Source organism: Rhipicephalus sanguineus, chromosome 4 (assembly GCF_013339695.2).
Source record: "Rhipicephalus sanguineus isolate Rsan-2018 chromosome 4, BIME_Rsan_1.4, whole genome shotgun sequence".
NCBI lineage: Eukaryota > Metazoa > Arthropoda > Arachnida > Ixodida > Ixodidae > Rhipicephalus > Rhipicephalus sanguineus.
In genome coordinates this window covers 129,804,491-129,826,623 of record NC_051179.1, presented here as the reverse complement: position 1 = coordinate 129,826,623, position 22,133 = coordinate 129,804,491, and the positions used below count along the sequence as shown (strand labels likewise).

The following is a 22,133-nucleotide window of genomic DNA, read 5'->3' as shown; positions in this document are numbered from 1 at the left end:
GTCGCATAGCTTATGAAGGCAAATCCTTAGATGCCTCTTCAATCGGGAAGATTGACAGTCGGCGGCGTCAAGACGAGTGACGCAAAAAAATAATCGTCACGTGATGACGTCACCATATGACGTCATCATGACGTCACAGATCTCCTAAATTTGTAACTTCATTATAACATCACCATGACGTTACATAACGTGATGTCACATGATGACGTATTCACACGACATGGTCCCTTTGCATTGCCTCCGTGATTGGTGGGCCGATCACGGAGGCAATGCAAACCTTGTGTAGTTTATAAAGGCGAAAGCCCTAGATGCCTCATCAAATGGGAAGTTTCCCGCTCGGCGTCCCGCGTCGGCGGCGTCAACACGAGTGATGCAAAAAATAATCGTCACGTGATGGTGTCACCATCTGACGTCACAGATCGCCAAAATATGTAGCGTCATTATGACGTCACATGATGACGTATTCACACGTCATGGTCGCTTTGCACTGCCTCCGTGATCGGTCACGGAGGCCGTGCAACGCTCACGGAGGCCGTGCAAAACCGCGTGAGGTGCAGAACGCTTTTGGAGGCGGGCGCGGAAGAATCAGTACAACTACTGACAAGAAGAAGATGGCTTTCGTGTTCTAGTCATCTTTAGCAAATGCATAAGGAACCCTGTGCATTTTTTAATTCAACGTATCTAAACAATGACTTGCGCATCTGCAGCCGATTTTGTGGACGCTGAGCACGGGGCCGACGATCAAGAGGTCGCACGGGAGGGTTCTGAGATGGCATCGCACGTGGTAAAGGCAGCGCTTTTACCATCCTGTGGCAGATAAGCATCATTTGCCGGCGGAAAGCGCGCGAGCCATCGTCTCAATGTGCACTGTCTGCTTCTCATTGAACATCGCAGGCACGACGCAGTAACGAAAGTAATAATAATATCCGGGGTTTCACGTCCCAAAACCACGATATGATTATGAGAGACACCGTAGTGGAGGGCTCCGGAAATCTCGACCACCTGGGGTTTCTGTAACGTGCACCTAAATCTAAGTACACGGGCCTCAAACATTTCCGCCTCCATCAAAAATGGAGCCGCCGAAGCCGGGATTCGATCCCGCGACCTTCGGGTCAGCAGTCGAGTGCCATAACCACTAGACCACCAATGCGGGGCCCAGTAACGAAAGTCTTCGTCGCGGAAGTGCTTGTTGCACACAAGACTCGTAGCCGATGGCTACCTGCCTGTTCTTAGCTTTACAACCCATGCTTCGTGCAGTTTCTTGTCCCGTGGTTACCGGTGCAGGCTGACAATGGGCTCCGTTGCATAAGCGCGGCACCGCGGCACCGAGCGGTAGAGCCCCATGTTCGTCGCCTTCAGAGGCAGCCACTCTATTACAATGGTTTCAATTCAGTAGATAATGAGAGAAAACTTCCGTATTTGAACAGACCGCAGCGCATGTGGGACTTGAGAAACTCGTTTTCAAAGCACGTGGCAGTGCTCCACAAGCAGCCGAAGCGGCCGCTGAGACCACGTGATCCTGCCAAGCACGTCACGCCGACGGTGGCGCCGGCGATTCCAGTGGTGGGCCTCAAGGCCAATAGTGCGAAATAAGAAAGAATATCCAGGATGGAACGGCATTCGAACTTGGGCCCGCTGCGTGGGGACCCGAGCATTCTACCCCAGTCATGCCGGTGCTTGAAATTGCTTTGCAAGAAGACCCTATACAAGCTTCATGTCGGGAAGGAACCACATTAACATATGTAATATAGCGTGGTAGAAGAGTAAAAAACAACCAGGCATCACACAACATGAATTCTGCAACCAGGCGTCACAAAATGCAAATTGTGCAACGAGTGGGTTGTTGATTGCTTCCAACCCATTACAAATGGCTCTGCCATAAGGCTTCATCGTCATCAGGCACAGCATCAACAAAGTAACAAAGTGCACATAATGCCTTACAGGTGTTTAGCGGGTACCACGGTTCTCCGCAGAATGATGAAAAATTGCATAGTGTTCCTTCCCTACTTCACAAAAATTATGATGATTTATAGCGTAGTGGGCATCTTGCAAGTGCACTTGTATTGGTTGCTAATGATCCATTTCCTCAAAGTCTCAATAAAGTTCTTTGCCCCTCTCTCTCTCTCTCTCACGTTAACGTACGTTATATAGCGTGGTGGGAGAGTGAAATAAAACCTGGGCATCACAGAGTGCGAATTACGTAATTAGTGGGTCGTTTAAAGCTTCCAACCCATTAAAAAAGGCTCAGTCAGCCATAATTCTTCATTGTCATCAGCCGTCGCATCAACAAAGTGCACAAAATGCCGTACGGATGTGTAGCTCTTACCTCGCTTCTCTACAGAATGACGAGTAATGGCGTAGAGGGTGCTTTCCAACTTCACAAAATTTATGATTTATGGCTTAGTGGGTACCTTGCATGTGTACTTGTATTAGTACCCCCAAGAGATTTTTACAGAGGGGTCTGGAAATGCTGCTCTTCCAGGTTTCGCTGTGATTGTGCTGTGCTTTCCTCGCAGGCCTGGCATTTTTTTTGAGTGAGCTTGCTACTCCTGAAAAATATTAGCCTCGGTTCTGTTACCACCCTCATGGATGACATTATAATCACTGACAAGGAAATCGAAACTGCTATTGATCATCTTTCTAACAGCTCAACTCTTGGTCCAGGTGATACTTGTCTGAAGTTGCTAAAGTTAACTAAACCAATTATATCTCACATTTTCGCATGTCTTTTCCAACAATCTATTCTATCAGGACACGTCCCTAACGGATGGAAAGATTCTAAAATAATTCCCATCTTTAAATCTGGAGACCCGTCATCTGTCACAAACTACAGACCCATCTCGCTGACCAGTATATTAAATCACATCCAATCATCGGCAATTATGAAGTACCTAACAAAGCACAACCACCTTTTTTGCAACCAGAACGGCTACCAACAGGGTCGCTCTTGCGAGACGCAGTTATTTGAGCTGGTCTCCGACCTTTACGAAGCCGTTAATGACTCATCGCAAATAGATGCCACATTTATCGACTTTGCCAAGGCTTTTGACAAGGTAGCTCATAACGATTAATTAATTAAACGTTGCTATTCCAGTATACATAGTCAGGCTGTGAATTAAATAAGTAATTCTTTAACCAACACATCTAATTCGTAAATGCCAATGAATTTTCTTCACGATCACTGGTCAAATCAGTGGTTCCTCAGGGCTCTGTATTGGGGCCCATTTTATTCCTGTTATATGCAAACGATATCAGCAATAATCTAGAGCTAGATTATTTGCAGACTGCATAATTTATAGACAAATAACTAACCCTTCTGATACTGATGCTTTGCAATCTGACCTTGCAAAAATCGCTCAATGATGTAAGCAGTGCAAATGGAAATAAATGCTTTTAAAACTAAGGCTGTAGTTTTCACTAGAGTTTCTAATCCCAAGCTATCCCATTATTCCATAAGTGACACAATCATTGCACATGCGCATACAGTAAAATACTTGGGCATTCATTTATCTCCTAACGTTTCATGGAATGATCGCATCGAAGCAATCTGCAGCAGTGCGTGGAAAACACTTGGTTTCATCAGGCGTAACCTCTACTTGGCAGACAAGCCTACTGAATTATTGGCCTATGCGACACTGGCTAGCGTAAAAATTGAATATGCATTTTTTATTTGGAACCTGCATCAGTCTTACCTGATCAACAAACTCGAGGCAATCCAAAATAAAGCAGCTCGCTTCATTACGAAAGATTACTCGCGAATTTCTAGTACAACTAACCTAAAAAATCTCTTAATCTAACCTCCCTAGAAAATAGAAGACTAACAGCACTAGTACCCCATTTTCGCTAACTTTATTACTCCAGATCGTTGTTTAGCGCATGCCAAATCCGGCCTGCCCATCGTAACTTCCTGCACCTTATCACCTTTTTAAAGTGCAACTTGTTCTTGCACGTACAAACTTTTTAAGTAAGTCACCCCTCTTCCTCACAATATATCACTGGGAGAAGTTACCTGCCAACATCGTTTTCTCTCTAAATCACGAAGATTTCTTAATTAAACTTAAAGGGGTGGTGCCATCAAATTTCGAGGCTATAACAAGCCTGTTGTGGGTTTCCTCTGTATGCAAGGACGCTCCACACGAAGGGTCGGACACACCAAACGCTTAGAATATATTTTAATTCACTTCCAAAGTGTACCTAAATGCCCGTTCTCCCAGTCGAAACCAATCGCTAGCGCGCCAACACTGACGTAGATCTGTAGGATGGGCAACGAAATTTGTAGTGACGTCACACCAAATCTGCTGTAGTAACGTGAGTGACCTCCGGACCTCCGCCACTTCCGCAACGTACGTACCGGCTGTAGTGAACTAGAATATATTCTAGTTCACTATAGTACCGGCAAAGCATCGGTTGCTACATCACTCGCCGAGTTTCGATCGCTTCCTGGCTAGGTGCGTCACAGCCTTGTGTGGTCATCTGACCATGCCTCCTACACTTCTACGTCACTGCACAACCTCGGCGCCCAGAAACCGAAACCGAAAGTTGTCCACATCAAAAGGCGATATTAACTTATTTAGCGAGAATACATGAATCTTGGTGCGTGCATCATGCTTCCTGGAGCTATAGGAAACGCTTACAGCATAGAACGCGCAAGCCACAAATTTGGTGGCACCACCCCTTTAAAGGCTATTTCAACGTACATGAATAATAATCTTCTTGTGCATCTTTTTCTTGTTCTTTGTACGCTGTAAAGCTTTTTTATAGACTAACAAGTTCGCGTAAGTTTTTCTTCGTCCTTTTTCGTAGTGCTTTGCTTTCATTGATCCGAACAGTATCGGATGGAGTGCAGTTGCACTGATATGAAATTGTATGCGCATATATATATATATATATATATAGCCCAGTAGTTGGAATGGAGCCAAATGGATTCGAGGGCCTAATTGTAAGATTCACCTGCATTGGAAGCATCATGTGGTATGAACTCCCAGGCTTTTAAAAGCGTAGCTGTTTATGCTATCCGTAAAACCATATATATGCGCATGTTTCTATATGTTTCTATTAGCCTTATTATTTCTTGTTCTGAATGAATGTGCGCTCCATTGCTGAACTACCAGTTTGAATACGTGAACATTTTTTTTGTTATTGTGTTCTGGTTATACCTGCTTCAACATGTGCACTGTAACTGTAACCGATTTATTGTATTTTAACTCCCGTATGTAATGCCTACTCAGGCCTTTAGGGTACTCGAATAAAAAAATGTGGTGAATAACTGTGCAAAGCCAGGTGTGCGATTCGAGGCCACCAATAAAATTAATTTGTAAAGGATCTGCACACCTCTCCAGCCTTCATTTGGCATGAATAATGGAAACGTGCAAAGGAATGCACGCAGTGACTTTTACTGAGATACACTAACTGGGAAAAATCGTCGGAGCTGGCCTTTTCAAATTCAGCAGGCATTCATAATTGGGGGAGCACACTGCAACGTCAATGCAGGGGGCTATAAGAACCCGGCGCAGAGAGCAGGCTTCTGGTCAGGTACAGTGGCAACCTCCCAAACAATCTGGTGAAGTACAGTCACTCTTATGGATCATTCTCTTCGCACTGGAGTGACTGGCGTGACACAGTACACGTTTGAGCCAGTAGGCTAACAACCACCTACGCCAAGAACGAGCACAGCAACAAGCCCAGTAGTTGGAATGGAGCCCGCCGGATTCGAGGGCATAATTGCAAGATTCACCCGCATTGAAAGCGTCACGTGGTATGAATTCCCAGGTTTTTAACAGCGAAGCTGTTTATGCTATCCGTAAAACCATGCTTTTCGATCGAAAACCTCGCATGGCTGTGATGTCACCTAGCGTAGCCATGGCAACCAGGCCAACTGCGCGTCGTACGTGACCTTGGCCAAGCTTCATCCACCTGCCTTGACACTGCGCACAACCACTCCTGCGTGCTGACTCATAGTCGTCGCACTATACCATTGTCTGCAGTGTGTAATATAATTTAATTCAGTTGTAATTTAATTCAATTTATTATAATAATTTAATTCAATTGTAATATAATTTAATTCAGTTTACATATTAGGTCCGAAGTTGCGTTCCACTATGACCACAACGAACAATGCACACAATCCCTCTGTCATTACTCTGACAGCAATTATACGGACACTCGAGGTGCATTTGCGCCGTCGCCGTCAGGTTGCATATAAAGTCTGAATCAATAACACCATCCTGCGTGTCGCATTTTCTATGTCCGAGTGAAAGCAAGCGAGGGCTCAAGATGGCCGCTATTCAAAGATTAAACACACTGGCCATCTTCGTCATGCAAAAGCACAAGAAGGAGAGCCAGGCGAAGGGGAAGCAGTTGAGTTACTCGGTAGGCAACTGTAAACTTTGATTAAGCAGGTGCAGTTGTATGCTATCTCGAAAGAGATCAGTACTAATACTTTTGTACCGTTTGTACTTGCTGCGCTCTCACCGCTTACTTTGCACTGAAGCGACAGACAGCATGAAAGTTGTTTCGCTCACTGGAGCATCCGTACTCCCTTACGTCAGCGTTTTGTAGAGTGATGTCATATCGGATCCTAAGGGAAGAGCTGCTAGCCTTACTTCGTGTAACATTCCAATTTGTTGCTATGGTACCCTTGCAGCGAAACCGACTTTTTTTATCTTACGGCAAATGCGGAGACATACCTGAAGAAACAGCATGTGATTCTGTTTGTGTAGCAATTGATGACAGAATTTTCTTTTCAATTGCTTGTGATGCTTTGTGGCGGGTTGGTAGTCCCACTTGAACGGATTTGGTTGTGCCACGGCCCGGCTCACACGCTGAGTCTGGTGATGTGTCTACAGCTTGTCCCGACTCACAAGCCAGATCCAGTGCTGCTTGATATATTGGCTCTGCTGCACAGTCATCCTGAAATAAATTGGCTTGCATTGTTGCGAGCGATAATGCCAAAGATTATTGCAGAGAAAATAAAGGAAAGCCTTCTTACATGATCTCTTTCGCTACAATGACTTGGTCTTGGCGTGTGCCCGATGGTAGCATCTCCAGAGAGCAACTGTCCAAGAATCTGAAACAGTGCATGAAAAACTTATGGGAATTGTTAAAATACATACTTTCCCGACAAATATTAAAAATCTAGTGAAACCATTTATACTTTTGTATAATCGCCTGGTCTTATGCTTTTCCTTTAGTAACTGCCATCAATTTTACTCAAAAACTCAAACCTATTATATACTTCTTTATGCAGTTTGAATTGGGGAGCCTGTTAGAACAGTATCGAATACTGGAAGATGTTTATGGGAATGTATTTGATTAAAATTGAACATAAACTGAGTACGATTAATCGGCCTCTGGAGTTCTGGAAATAACTGTAAGAATATCTTCATCTTTATATATAGCCATTCCACATGCTCCGTTTAAATGCATAAGCACTTCTAAGCTGACACAACAAGAACACTGCCCATCGCTTGTCACGTCAGATGATCGCAAGAATTAACTAAATATGAATTAAGTAATCTTTCTCTCTGTCAAAGCACGGCATGACATACCACCTGTATATCTGGATGAAAATCTGCATGGGAGTCATGTGACGTCACATATCGGTAGTGTGATGAATGAGACAGAAAGACGGCAGCCTTTCCTGGGCCAGCTTTTTGAGTGTCTGGTTCTTCCTCTTCTTCATGCTAGCTGCCCGCGCACCTGAACCCCGCTGTCGTTCTTCGTCATCAACTCGACCGTGACAGCCAGCGCGCAGCGCTGCCAACAATGCCTCTGGTGGGCGGTGCTGGCTGCATCGCGATGCTTACAATTTGGTTTGGTGATATGCCAAAAGTGTCTCTGGTGGCCGACACTGGCTGCATCGCAGTGGGCAGTCTCTGCCCTGCTGCAATGTCATGTGAGCGGTAAAACATGCATCTGGTGGCTGGCTTTGTTACGGAAGTAACGGTGGTCACAGCGTGCCCAGGGGGAGAGGGCAGAATAGCATTCAAGGAGGCACCACGGGTGGCAAGGTCTCTCGGTGCTCCTTTTCGCTTACATCCGCATAATCGTCAACACTAGGAAAATGGTCAGGACATTTATCACAACCTACTGTGCCTTTGGGGGAAATTAAAAATCCTTTTCTTCAGCCAAATTTTCCATGTTATCAACCAGGCTCTCACTCTCCTCTTTTTTCATAGATGCCTTACAGCTCTAAAAACGGTCTAGGTGGCTCTTTGGGTGCCGTGGCTGTGGAGTTCAGCGCAGGCTTCTTCGCGATAGATATTCCGTCAACAGCAAGTGGGATTAGCAACGGGGAAACATTCTTGCACTCGTCCCTGTGAACCTTCTTGCCGAACGTCTGCGTATTTCACGCATTGTACTCCATTCCGTGTATGCTTAGCTGGTCTGCAATCAGATGCTGCGGGTTTTTTCCTTTCAGTACAACTGCTCTGACCATATAACAGTTCTTGTAAATTCTGTTTCCATTTTGTGACTTCTTTTCCATCCTCACCTAGAAGGCACAAGCATGTCCTGGTTTCCTCTCGATGGGTGTCTGGTGTAAATGCCCAGCCCCTGTTACATTATTAGTCTCACTCGGTGCAAGGTGATCCGGTGCGCACTCGGTAAATTACTTCTCTTGAAGCAGCACAAGAGGCTTCAATGGGTCGGCGAGCACGGCATTGGTGGTATAGGCTATTCCTGTTCCTACACTAGAGCATTTGAGGCACGAGAGAAGCTCGCATCTGCAAGTGTCCCAGCGAAGGCAAACCTGGGGTGAGTTCCTCCAACTGCGCTGGAATCCGAGTGGTCACGGCCAGAGTTTCCTACGATACTTACTAGAGGGAACTCTGGCGCTGGTGTCTATGGGAGCTGCAATGCATCGCGCTTCAGCCAGCATGGGAATCATGGGTAGTATACAGATTTGTCTAAACTTCGTTCTTTCGGCTCCGTTTGGCTCCGCGTCGCCTGCATCCGCTTTGTCGCAAAACGAAGTTCAGCAAAAATCAGCAGTTTCACTTCACCACTTTAACTTCTTTAGGCTCACCGATTCAAATCTGGTCACGAAGTTCACAACGATCCATTCTTGTATCCGAAAGAAAACCAAAACATAGCAATAAACAAAGCCACAAGTGCGTTCGAAGCCCACAAGCACGAAGACTAGGCAAATCCGTGTACTACCCATCATTCCCATGGTGGCTGAACGATCGCAGCGCCAGAGTTCCCTCTAGGTCATTTTAGGAAACTCTATGGTCACGGCCTCTGTCACTTATACCATGGCATCGGATAACAGCACAAAGATTGCATCCTGCAGTGAAGTGCAGATCCTGTGGCCAACGTCTGAGGTAGAGCTGCCCGAGAAGCTCTGTGTCAGGGGGCCACAGGCACGGTTGTAAGGTCGAGGTGGTTTCGCTCTCCATTCTGTTTCGCAATTGGGAGAGGGTTGCAGGCATGCAGAAGAGGGCCAAACGCTGCTATGGATGGTGCTCCATTCCGGCCAGGACCATTGGTCTATGCCTTCATACTTATGTTATGCCTCGGCACGACCATGAAGACGGTTGTTGATGGCCACAAGTCATTTTTGATTTTCCGGCCAGGCACAGCGTGTGCCGAGATCGTTGACAGTTTAAATCCACCAGACAGCGTCGTCCTGGAAAACGCGGCATTCTGGAAGTTTCGAAGGAGATGGTGAAGGAGCAGGCTGAAAGCAGGCGCTCAATGACACTAAGCGGTCGAGCTGTCGTGTGATTTGCATTAGGCACGTATGAGCTCGGCGACACTGTCGGCTGAGGTGCCCGAAGAGCCAGGGTTCACATACACGAAGTATGTTGTGGTAGCAGCACTCAAGGCGGCGAGATCCACGGCCAAGGAAGCGTGGACGGCATCCCCTGGAGGTTCAGACATCGGAAGAGTCCTGGGTAAGAGGTTGTCGCAAGGGGAAGTGTGAACAGCATGCCCGAGCAACAGGAGGCCGTGCGCTTCCTCAGAGGGAGATGGTAGCATAGTGCGTGCCAGGTCGTACCCTGGAACCACCGAAGAGACATGAACGTCGTCCGTGGATTGTGTGAGGGGTAGCTGCAGCAGCGATCGCGTTGCTGGCTCCATCGCCAAGGAAGAGTGAATGGTGTTCCTTCGATAAAGAGATGCGCCATGCCAACGACCCACAAGGGCAGCTGGCTTCAGCTTTGCTTTTTCTTGCAGATTGAGCCATTGTGATGAACGAGACACTGTGACAGCCCACATTCCTGGCCCATGACAACTATTCTATTATCTGCTTCTTTTACTGTGAGCAACAATGACGCGACATCGACCTCGCAACCAGCAGAAGCAAGGAAACAACTGAGGAGTAACAAAGATGTCTACTTCTCTCAAAGTGCCACCACTTAGGAAAATAGCGGAGTTCGACCCAAACACTCAAAACGTAAGAGTCGTAATCAAAGCATTTTAAGCATTTCTTAATGGCTAACAATATAGCTGAGGCAAAGGGCTTTCCTGTTTGTTGCTTGTAAAATCGCCGTGGACAGGGAACTACCGGTGGGAAACACTGAGCAAATGCAGTCGAAAGAACAAGAGGTAACAGTGAACGTAGTCAAGAGCCGATCGCATCAAGACCAGAGACCAGCTAATCCAAGAAAAAGAGTCTGCAGGAATGAAAAATGTGAAAGATGCAGCAGGGGACACTTTTCTAAGTGCGTTGGTACAAAATCTCTATTTGTCGGAAATGTTGAGAAGTAGGTCATTTGAAAAGCATGTGCCCAAATGCTAAAGCGAGACCAAAGAGCATGCATGCACTTGAATGCTCTAACAAGGGCTCAGAGCATTTATTCATTCATTCTTTTTAGTTTCCAGAATAAAACAAAAACATTACATTCTGGATGGTCTCCTGGGCTAAAAGCTGTAATAAAACAGCTTCACTGGGGCCCAGGAGACCAATTACATGGCAAGAAGAGACAGCTGAAAAGATTTGCAACAAACATACAATTCATATCACACATGGTAGAAAAAAAATTATTTACATAAATAAAGCATACAACAATACCCGTGTAAGCGTAACAGGCAATGATTTTTTTTTTGTTTTTTGCAGAGTAGAATGGCCTCATGAACTTTTTTTTGATACATGCAGCATGAACTGTACCATTCGCTTAATGCAACCCAATCATGCTATGAAGTGAGCGTAGAAGCTGAAGGGCACACACTGAATATGCAAATCGACACGGGAGGATAGCTCAACACGGACACATGCCGCTTCTTTGAGAAATCTCACATATTTTGGTCGCAAGGTCACTAAACAAGGCATTTACCCTAATGGCGCGAAGAAGAGGGCAATCTTACAAGCCCCCGCGCCCACTACAGTTAGAGAGCTTAAGGCGTGTTTGGGAATGTCGAATTTTTATTTAAAGCTTCTCAAGAAAGCCTCTACAATAGCAGAGCCGCTCTATCGACTACTAAAAAAAAATTACAAAAAGGTCATGGAAAAGAGAATGCAGCGACACGTTTAAAGTTAAAAAACTTTTGCCGCCAAGCAGCATGGTGCTGACCTTGTATGATGTAAAGAAACCGCTCACAATGCTTTGCGATGTGTAGTCCTGCGGCTTAGTTTCCATCGTTTTTCACGTTAATCATGTCATGACCTGCGAATCGCATACGTCATACACTCATGTCCTCCTCTCGCTAAGGAATGCTTCGCATTTAAAATCCCGTTGTGCACCTTTCATCGAAGTTCCACGTCACCTTCGTGCCATGTGTTATAAGCTTCGCTGGTCATCCACTTTCGCAGAGCAGAATGGCCTCATGAACTTTTTAAATGCGAAGCATTTCTTGCGAACCTCAGGCACTTTGGACGTTTCTATCTATGTATGTATCTATCTATCTAGCCGCCTACGTCTGGGCGCTCTCCCGGTCGTCTCCATTGTTTATAATATACCAAAATTTGCATAGCATAGGATGAGTGTATGACCAACACGATTCACTGGTAATGACATGAATAATGCAAAATACCTGTCACGTACGTCATGAAATGCTTTCCCTCAGCCACGTGTGGCACATACCCGTATTCCAGAATTTGTTATGCGGGTATGGGCCACAGGTGATAACAGCGTCTCAATCAACGCAGTAACCGTGAACATACACATTTACACGGAAGGAAACTGATAACAATCATAATTGTTGGGGGTTTACGTCCTGCAACCACGATATCATTATGAGAGATGCCATAGTGAAGGGTTCTGGAAATTTTAACGATATGGTATTTCTTAACCTGCACTGACACCGCACAGTACACGCGCCTCTAGCGTTTCGCCCCCATCGAAATGCGACCGTCGTGGCCGGAATCGAATCCGCGACCTTGTCGTCAGCAGCCGAGCACGTAACCACTACACCACAGCGGCCGACGCAAGGAAAGTTAGCGAGCTGAAGACAGAGTACCCTTCGAAGACCATCCATTCTTCCACGTGGTCCACAACGTCGACCACGCGGATTACGCAAAAACCGGGGTCAGTGCTTCCTACAATAACGCTGCCGAGAGGACCATGTCCCTCATGATTACCGGCGACTTCAACATTGCTTTATCAAAACCCAACAACGCCTAGTTCTTAGACGGCATGAAAGACGGCTTGGATGTGGGCAGGCCATTACAAGACCTCGGTGCCACGTCCAGGACAGAAGGTATGATAAAATATTTCTTCGTGAAAGCCATCCGGGGTTTCTACCAGCTCTACTACACCTCGCACTTCACTACACAGACCGTTCGTAGCCGCTATCACGAACGGACCCGATAACAAGTCCTGTCCAGCTGTTGGTGCTCACTGATCACGGTCATGATGACCTTATTCAAGAACTGCCAAGAACCCCTTCCACATATGCACACCGGTTCTTGAAACGTACGTGCGTTCTACGTGACAACGAATAAGTATAAACATAACGACTGTAAAGCTACTCTAACAACTGCAACTGTGACTGTAACGAACGTGCAGTGCGCCTGCGCGTGCCACTCGGCTGTGTATTTATCTAGGAAACCTTTTGTGAATAAAGCTTAGTTGAGAGTAGCGCCAGTCCTTTGCATCAGTGTTCCTTCACTGTCCTATTCGAATTCGCGCTATCCAGTATTGAAGATTATAAGCACAACATATCAGCTTACTGCGTTTGGTGTTCGTAACACCTATGTTGCTGTTGGCATCGTTAAGCAACTGTAAACAACTGGTTAAATAATACATGTGCGACTCTTCAAAACATTTGTGTGCGTATACCATTAGCACATTTTTCTAGCGTAATTCCGTAACGTTTCGCTCAATTTGAAAAATTGCGACACAGTCACCTTCCTGCGCATGCTTCGCATAACATCGATTCCCACGGTACGTGGGATCTGCCGATTCTTTAAGGTAGCGGTAATTAAAATACATTCGATGCATTCCCAGGCACCGGAATACTCGTCTTAGGTTTCTCCACACCAGTACTTTTTTATACATGCAGCCTAGTAAGCTCCAACACTAGACATCTCACCTCATGTTTTCGCCCCCTCGAGAGTGCTGCTTTCGGTACCTGCGATTGGTTCCATTCGTCGAACGTCGACGGCACTACGCCAGGCCTCAGCGTAGCAGATTTCACCGGAGATCCCATTGCACGCATTAGCGATAAACTGATGGTAGTCACTGTCACGAAAATGTTTTCAGCAGAGAACAGTGGTAATCAAAGGCTTGAAATTACTTCATTTCACAGCAGCGATCCACTGAGCAGATTGTTTTTTCTCATGTGGGAAGTTGTGAAAGAGTACATCGTCTCTGCCGCTGATGCTCGTTCAGCCGTAGGCAGCACAAAAGGCCAGCCAGCATGGTGATGAGACGCGGTTATTCGTCGAGTAGCAGTTCTTCGAAGCGTAAACTTAGCGTGGGCAGGTCGAATATTCAGGACAAGAAGGGCGACTGAGACTGACGCGGAAAACCTGCACACGGTGACGGTGCGAGCGGCCGGGACGCGATTTCTCTGCAGCGGCTTACTTGGTGTAAACAAAAAGCCCCCGTTCGCGTTTCGTGGGCGCTGCCATCTTGACTTCAAGAAACAAAATGACGAAATGCGTATGTAGACCACGTGACCCGAGGCCCACCACTGGAAACGCCGGCGCCACCGTCGGCGTGACGTGCTTGGCAGGATCACGTGGCCTCAGCGGCCGTGTCGGCTGCTCGTGGCGCACTGCCGCGTGCTTTGAAAACGAGTTTCAAGTCCCACATGCGCTGCGGTCTGTTCAAATGCGGAAGTTTTCTCTCATTTTCTACTCAATTGAAACCATTGTAATAGTGTGGCTGCCTCCGAAGGCGACGAACATGGGGCTCTACCGCTCGGTGCCGCAGTGTCGCGTTTACGCAACGGAGCCCAGTGTCAGCCTGCACCGGTAACCGCGGGACAAGAAACTGCGTGAAGCATGGGTTGTAAAGCTAAGAACAGGCAAGTAGCCATCGGCTACGAGTCTTGTGTGCAACAAGCACTTCCGCGACGAAGACTTTCGTTACTGCGTCGGGCCTGCGATGTTCGGCGAGTAGCAGACAGCGCCCACCGAGACGATGGCTCGCGCGCACTTCCCGCCGGCAAATGATGCTTATCTGCCACAGGATCGTAAAAGCGCTGCCTTTACCACGTGCGATGCCATCTCAGAACCCACCCGTGCGACCTCTTGATCGTCAGCCCCGTGCTCAGCGTGCACAAAATCGGCTGCAGATGCGCAAGTCATTGTTTAGATACGTTGAATTAAAAAAACGCACAGGGTCCCTTATGCATTCGTTAAAGATGACTAGAAGGCGAAAGCCATCTTCTTCTTGTCAGTCGATGTACCGATTCTCCCGCGCACCCCTCCAAAAGCGTTCTGCACTTAACGCAGTTTTGCACGGCCTCCGTGACCAATCACGGAGGCAATGCAAAGCGACCATGACGTGTGAATACGTCATCATGTGACGTCACGTTATGTGACGTCATAATGACGCTACATATTTTGGCGATCTGTGACATCATGATGACGTCATATGGTGACATCATCACGTGACGATTATTTTTTGCATCACTCGTGTTGACGCCGCCGACGCGGGACGCCGACGGGCAACCTTCCCGTTTGATGGGACATCTATAGGGCTTTCGCCTTCATAAGCTACATAAGTTTTGCATTGCTTCATAAGCTACATAAATTTTGCATTGCCTCCGTGATCGGCCCACCGGCCAACCCCATGTGTTTTCTTGGAGCCTCATTTATTTACGTGGGAAAGATGCCACCCTGTTGGCGTTAGACACGACACTGCTGCCAAAATTGCTGGGGTGCTCGCCAAATAATTACTATCCTGTTTTGCGGCTGCTGGCTGCTGCAATAACTTCTATTTTATTCACCGCTATTTCAAGTTCATGTGGGTTCTAGTTCACAGCCGACGTTTGCAGAAGTCCGGCAAACGTTACTGTATTTTCTTTCTTTTCCTTGGCGTCGCATGTTACTACATGCTCGGTCTCGTAGACTGGTTCTCCTTCCACCAGCAATCTCGAAGTGGTGAAGCTTTGGTCTCTGAATTTGTTGATGACAGAGAGCGGAAAGTTCACTGGAATGCAAAGGGAACGATAATTAAGGAGCATTAAAAAAAGACGTCGCATTTCAATAAAACTTTTTGTTGGGCTAGTTGGTTATTCGACATAGTGTAGGATGATCAGCGCAACCTTGACTCCCGCAAACACTCACACAAACACTCACTCATCCACCCGAGGAACACACGCTGAGTGTCGTGTGTGTTCCTCGGGTGGATGAGTGAGTGTTTGCGGGAGTCAAGGTTGCGCTGATCATCCTATGACGTCGCATTTGCTCACGTTTTGTGTGAGCACCAAACGAAACGAATGCACTGAATAAAGAAACAGAAGCAGCGGCATTTGCCCGCTGAGAAGACCGATCAATACGCAATGCGAGACAACTTGTCAAATGACATTGAAGCGTACCCGAATTTAGACCGAAAAAGAAAAACAAAAACACTGAATCGTCGGGACGGCAAATCACAAAGTTGCCATGCGCACCGAAGCCGCAGTTGTAACAAAATTGTTTTTGAACTGCTCTGATAGCGTCTGCGCAACATTAGTTGTTTGTGTACTCACAAATTCTCATATTTCGTGGCCTAAAGTTCACGGCGTAGTGCCAAAACGCGCTCGTAGCAAAAGCGAAACCATCAGTACGAACATACATGCAGACGCTCATACATGCAGAGGCACCGTCAGTCGTCGCGAACCCGTGCGATCGCTGGCTTGAGGCTTCTTTCTGTTATGCTCCGTTTGGTTACTCAGCCAGTCTACTCTAACGAGATATTTCACATAGTTTGCACTCAGCCAGCGACTACCTTTTACGCAAGAAGTCGGTTCAGGAGTCTCCAACGCGGTGACCGCGTGAAGCGGTTGCTCGGTTTTCTGCAAAGAGACTGTAGACTGTCTTGTACTTTCAGTTCATCGAAGATGATTATTTTGACAGTAAAGAACACAGTTCCTTTCGAAAGTACTTGCAGAAATGCCCTAGAGGGCTTCCGCGAGGTGTTTTTGTAGAGCGCCGACAGCAAAACCTATGCGGAGCGCGCCGGCGGTATCCCACCTAGCACGCAATCGAGGCGCATCCGATAGAGGGCCCCTTTTTCCCATCAACGGGAAAAAGGGGCAACAAAAACCACGACGCCATGTATCGGCAAAAGCCTATGCAACGAGCCTCCTGGACCTCCGCATCGGAACTGGGAACCGACACAACATCGGCTGTCGAACCGAGGGAAGCGTGGGCAAGGGAACAGGACAGATCCGGAGCAAGGAAGACTGGCCCAGCTCATCGAGAAGACCCTCGAGAAGGTGCTCTCCAAGAAATGGCCCACTCTGTGAATGACGTCCAGGGGTCTGACGGAGCTGTGCGACGGAGACCACGTCATCCCAAGGCCCAACAACGGAGGCGCAGAGTTCGACACCAGAACCCAGGAAGAATATCGATCGCTTTCCTCAATTTGCATGGTGGTCGGCGCTTGGTAAAATGGGAGGAGCTCTATATTGGAATGGAGGAAGAAGGCATCACGTTGTATGGAGTGGCAGAGACACATCTTCGGGATCTAGAGAGGCCACCAGTCAATCCACTTTGGAACTGGGCGGGCTGAAATCGAGAAAGTACAGCCCGGGGAGGTGGAGGTGTGGGGTTTCTGTGGCGAGAGGGCAGCACCTGGACACCGATCGACAGCTGCTGTGCGGAACACACCTGGATGGTTGGCCACGTGCACGCAACGCCGGTATTAGCGTGCGTAGTCTACCTAAGTATTGCTCCAAACCAACACTCGGAGAACACCAACATCGTACACTGCATCAGACAAGACATTGAGCGCTGGGGGCAAGGTCATGAAGTGCTGATCCTAAGCGACTTTAATGGCCACATCCAGGAGCTCGACGGTTACACTGACCACAATGGGAGGCTCTTGTTAGAGATGACCCAGGAGCTTTCCCTTGAAATCGCAAACCTCAGAGCAGACTGCGAGGGCACGTATACGTGGTGCGCACGGGGCCTGAGCTCATGCATCGACTATGCCCTTGTGTCACCAGGTCTTGGCAAGAGCCTCCGGAATGTGCATATTGATGAGGAAGGCCGGCACAGTTTGGGTATAGTGACCATAATCGCCTCAGGCTGCAGTTTGAAGCATCTCCTTGGCGTCAAAAGGTGAAGAAACACGAGCCTGCTACGCGGTTTCTCCCCGACGCGGCCTACGAGGAAGTGGCCAACGAATTTGAACTATGCCCCGGCCGCGAACAAGCAGATGCCTATGAGCAGTACATTGCCCAGCTCCGTCAGATCATGCGGAAACACGAGAAGATTGTCAAGGCGCGTCGAGGGTTTAGCAGAAAGAGTTGGTGGGATGGGGAGGTCCAAGCAGCAATAAAAGCCCGCCGAACCGCCAACCGATGTCACCGCCAGTGTGTAAAGAGGCCCCACAGCGAGGATGTCCAGGCGACATGGCAGGAATATCTGCGGCGAAAACGGGAGATGCAGGCTATCACACAACGGAAGATAGCAGAAGCCAATCACAAGACGATCCACGCAATCAAGTCTGCAGGCAGAGGAGCAGCGGCCAAATTCTGGACATATGTCTCTTGGCTCGATGGCAAAGCAACACAACCGGAAATTCGCACAGAATCAACGGGGGACAAGACCACAGATCTCCACCGAGCCTTAACCGACCATCTTCACCAACTGTACGCGCAGCCACACCACATGTACACATACTGAACTCCCCTGCCCAGATGTCTCAGAACCGACTGGCACAGGCCACCAGAAGTGGACAGTGGCAAGGAGCGCCATTGACAGGGCTATCTCCAAGATAGGTGCCCGCACTGCTCGGGGCTTCGACGGCATTCCTGCAGGGCTGGTGAAACGCCTCGGTGCTGGCGCACGGGCCCAGCTGGCCGATTTCTTCAGCGAAATCCTAGCTGGTGGCCCTATACCAAGTGACTGGCTGTGGCAAAGTAATCCTGCTCCCGAAAAGGGGGCGGGGGAGACCCCAGCCTCCTACGAGACTACAGGCTACTCACAATCACAAGTGTTGTGTACCGTGTGTTCGCACAAGTTCTCAAGGTCTGGATGACTACGTGGGCCGAAGAGGGTGGTCACCTCACGGAGTTACAGAACGGTTTTCGACGAGACCGACGGCTGGAGGACAACCTTTTTGTCCTGACCCAATGTATAGAGGTTGCACGAGAGGAGGAACGGGGGCTGATTGGCTGCTTCCTAGATGTGTCAAAGGCCTATGACAGTGCACCACACGAGCTATTACTACAGCACCTAGAGGCACTTGGGATGCCGCCCACGTGAACTGGATTGCTCGGACGCCTGTATAGAGATAGCTCTGTTGTGGCCACCCTAAACGGAGCCTACTCAAGTGAGGTGAGGGTGGGCAAGGGATTAAAACAAGGCTGCCCTCTTTCACCCTTACTCTATATGTTGTATACCGCCGGTGTAGAGCGCAAAATACTAGCCTCTGGGGTGGGCTTTGTGGTGGAGCGCATAAGCGATGGGCTCAAAGAACAGCAAACCCTGCCGGGACTCGTATTCGCTGACGACATTGTGCTGCTGGCGGGAAACAGTGGCGACCTGCGGACCCTCGTTACCAGCTGTGCCGAAGCCATGGCGCCACTGGGACTGCAGTTCAACACGAAGAAATCGGCGGTGGTCAACTTCTCTGGCCCGGGGCTTCCTGGTTTGCTGACACTGCCAGGTGGAGGACTGCTGCCCGAAGCACCTGAGTACCGATACCTCGGGGTGAACTTCTGGGCACAAGTAGATTATACAGCAAACCACGAGAGGCACTTGAGACAAACATCCCAGAGGGCCGGCCAAGTACTCTGTAGGAGGTGCCTGTGGGGTTTCAACCGCCCCATTATGGTGCGCGAACTATGGAAGGCGGTACACGTGCCGGCGCTGACTTTCGCTAATGCAGTGATTTGCCCCGCTGCGCAGACCCGGGAGTGGCTTGAACGCAGTCAGCGCGCCGTGGGACGACTGGCTCTGGGGTTCCACGGCAACGTTGCCAACGAGGCAGTCCAAGGTGACCTGGGTTGGTCCTGTTTCGAAGCGCGGGAAGCTCGGAGCAAGCTGCCTACGAAGGCAGGTTGCGCCTGATGTAGCCACATCGCTGGGCACGGCGAATATTTGATTATGTTCACCGCAACGGCATCAGCACCAGATGGTCGAAAAGACTGCAGCACCTCAGCAGGAAATACGGCTTCTATGCGAGCCCTGTGCAGGAGGACACCGAGCGTAAGTGGTCCAAAGCAGTTAAGACCAGAATGACGGAGGCTGACACTTGGCGGCGAGACATGGAGGAGAAGAGTACACTGAGGATCTACAGGGAATCCAAACAGGAGATCCATGTCGAACCTCTATTCGACAATAGTGTAGCCAGCAGCCTCCTCTTCGAAGCACGAGCCGGCGCTCTCAGAACTCTGGCATATCGACGGCGCTTTGATGACAGCGTGGGAGATGCAATGTGCCGTGTATGTGGTGCCGACGAGGAGAAAATCGAACACTTGGTCATGAACTGCGAGGCCTTCACAACAGCACCTACAGATGGCACCACCTTACAGCAGGCGCATGGCTTCTCGCCCAAGCCCAACGACGCTCCTGATGGTGGAGTGGCTACGACCAAGAAGCGACTCAGTGAGTGGTGGACAAAGGTGCGCGCACACTGACATGTCGAAGCTCTCCTCGTTGAACATGTGCATGTACCGTGGTGGTTAGATGTGTGTGTAGCCACTTATGTGTACGCGCTATCGTTTTTACTTTTTTCTTTCTTTTTTTAAGTCCTTAGGCCAGGGCATCGGTTGATGCCCGCCCGTTACAAAGGGTGAGGCCATAAATCCAAATCCAAATCCAAAAGAGGCCATACTGAGGCAGCGCAGTTTATGTGGCAGCAGCGTGCGTGAAGTGAGCGCTCATAGCTCCCTTATAGAGTTTTCATCTTGCTTCCATCTCCGCCGTGTTATCAGCGCCTAGCTGAGGTGCGAACAGAGGGCGGAAAGAATAGCGAAGCTCCAGTGCACGTGCGTTCAAGTCACCCGAGAGGTGTCGCTGTTTCGAACTCAATCGGGCTGAGGACGCGAAAACGAGCTCTCACTGCGCCGTCTCTTCATCTCGGGTGCGCGCGCGCCTGATCGGTAGCCCCACGCTCGTGGCCGCTGCAGTGACCAAATATTTTCAAAATTAACGTCTTCAGTGCTGGCGACACCTTTTTAGGTACCTGCTGGCCTTTTAATAAAAAGAAATTCAATCCTGCCTGCATTTTATACACTTGCTGGGCAAGAAGTCGGAATTACCCATCCTTGCCTAAGGGTCTCATTGGAGGGCCCGTAACTATTAGTGCAACGACATTATGCAACATGTTTTTAATGATTGTGAAAGCTGATGTGGAGGAGAATAAGTGGACAAAGTTTAACAAATTTAAAAAATGTTTTTTTTTATTGTCGTCAGAAGTTTCTATTGTTCGGCGTTTTCTTGAACTTAGCCCGATCAAATCTCTTTACTGAAAAGCTATATAAATACAAGATTTGGCAGTTTGGTAGATAAGCATGCGAAGAACGTAATGCAGAATTTTTGTCGCTCTGCTACAAGGCCTTTTTGAGATAAAGACCTTCAAAGTAAACAAAATTTAGCCTATTGGGCCATTTTTTAGGTTTTTTATAAAAACATCTACACTACACATAAAATCTCAAAATACCTGGGCAGAAGCAAAAACATGCATATATTTAGGTAAAGAAATTTCAGCTACCTAACTTTAATATATTTTGTGCAATTCATAGCGAAAGTTAGCCAAAACAGCAGAGCGGATGAGCGCTCCACTCCACCTCTTTGTCGTTGTTGATTTCCTGTGCTTCGAAAAAATTTTTGGCGGCAAAACAAATTGCGGATCTCTTCTTTCCACACATCAGGCAATAATATATAAAATTTTGAAATAAATTTAAGAGGTCGACCGGCCATCGATTGTTCGATCTCACGTGGAATCACCCTATATATATATATTATCGCATGTTGCATTTTTTCAGGCTAGGTATGTACATAAGGGATCTCTGGATTTGAACAATTTTCTGAAGTGATTGAGATATTACACTTCTATTTGTCAATTTCTTACCGTATTTTCGGTTCAGGCAGCTTGTACAGCAAGAATGGGGGCATTTGTAACTTTGTTTCATGATATCTGGATATTTGTAAAGCATTTTCTATATTACGCCGTTTATGCAAAAACTTGTGGGATAAGGTTAGTTTACCTGGCGTTGCTTTTCTTTTAAATGATTGCGCATGGTGAGCCTTGTTGTACGCTACCTCAGAAGCAAAAATAAGCCAACAGCATTGCGGTCGTATGGCCGTCTCTACTCTTTTTTTCTTTTTTTTTGTTTCCCTTGCGTCTTCCGGGTGTGCTCCATCCATAATAAAGAGCTAGTGGAGGCTAATTAATTATCGAATAAAGCGGTGTGCATATGGCTAGCAAACCAGTGGTGACCATGAGTAAAAAGCTCGTAGTGTGAAGCGGTCACTGCGCGCAAGTATTTCAGCTGACTGCGCGTGCAATTTAGTTTTTTTTTTATTACTCTTAATTCGTGCATGCGTGATGCTATTGCCCGATTACTCGTGCGAGTAAGGT

The 22,133-nt window shown here is 47.9% G+C and overlaps 1 protein-coding gene across 1 annotated transcript in view; it reads right to left on the bottom strand.

The window, feature by feature from the left end:
• The window catches only part of LOC119390681 (zinc finger protein 674-like), a 338,514-nt gene that overhangs the window by 274,522 nt on the left and 41,859 nt on the right, over positions 1-22,133 (bottom strand). Inside the window, exon 2 of the mRNA XM_049415335.1 lies at positions 6,989-7,066. Coding sequence (XP_049271292.1) covers positions 6,989-7,066 — 78 coding nt within the window. The remainder of the gene's footprint in view (positions 1-6,988; positions 7,067-22,133) is intronic.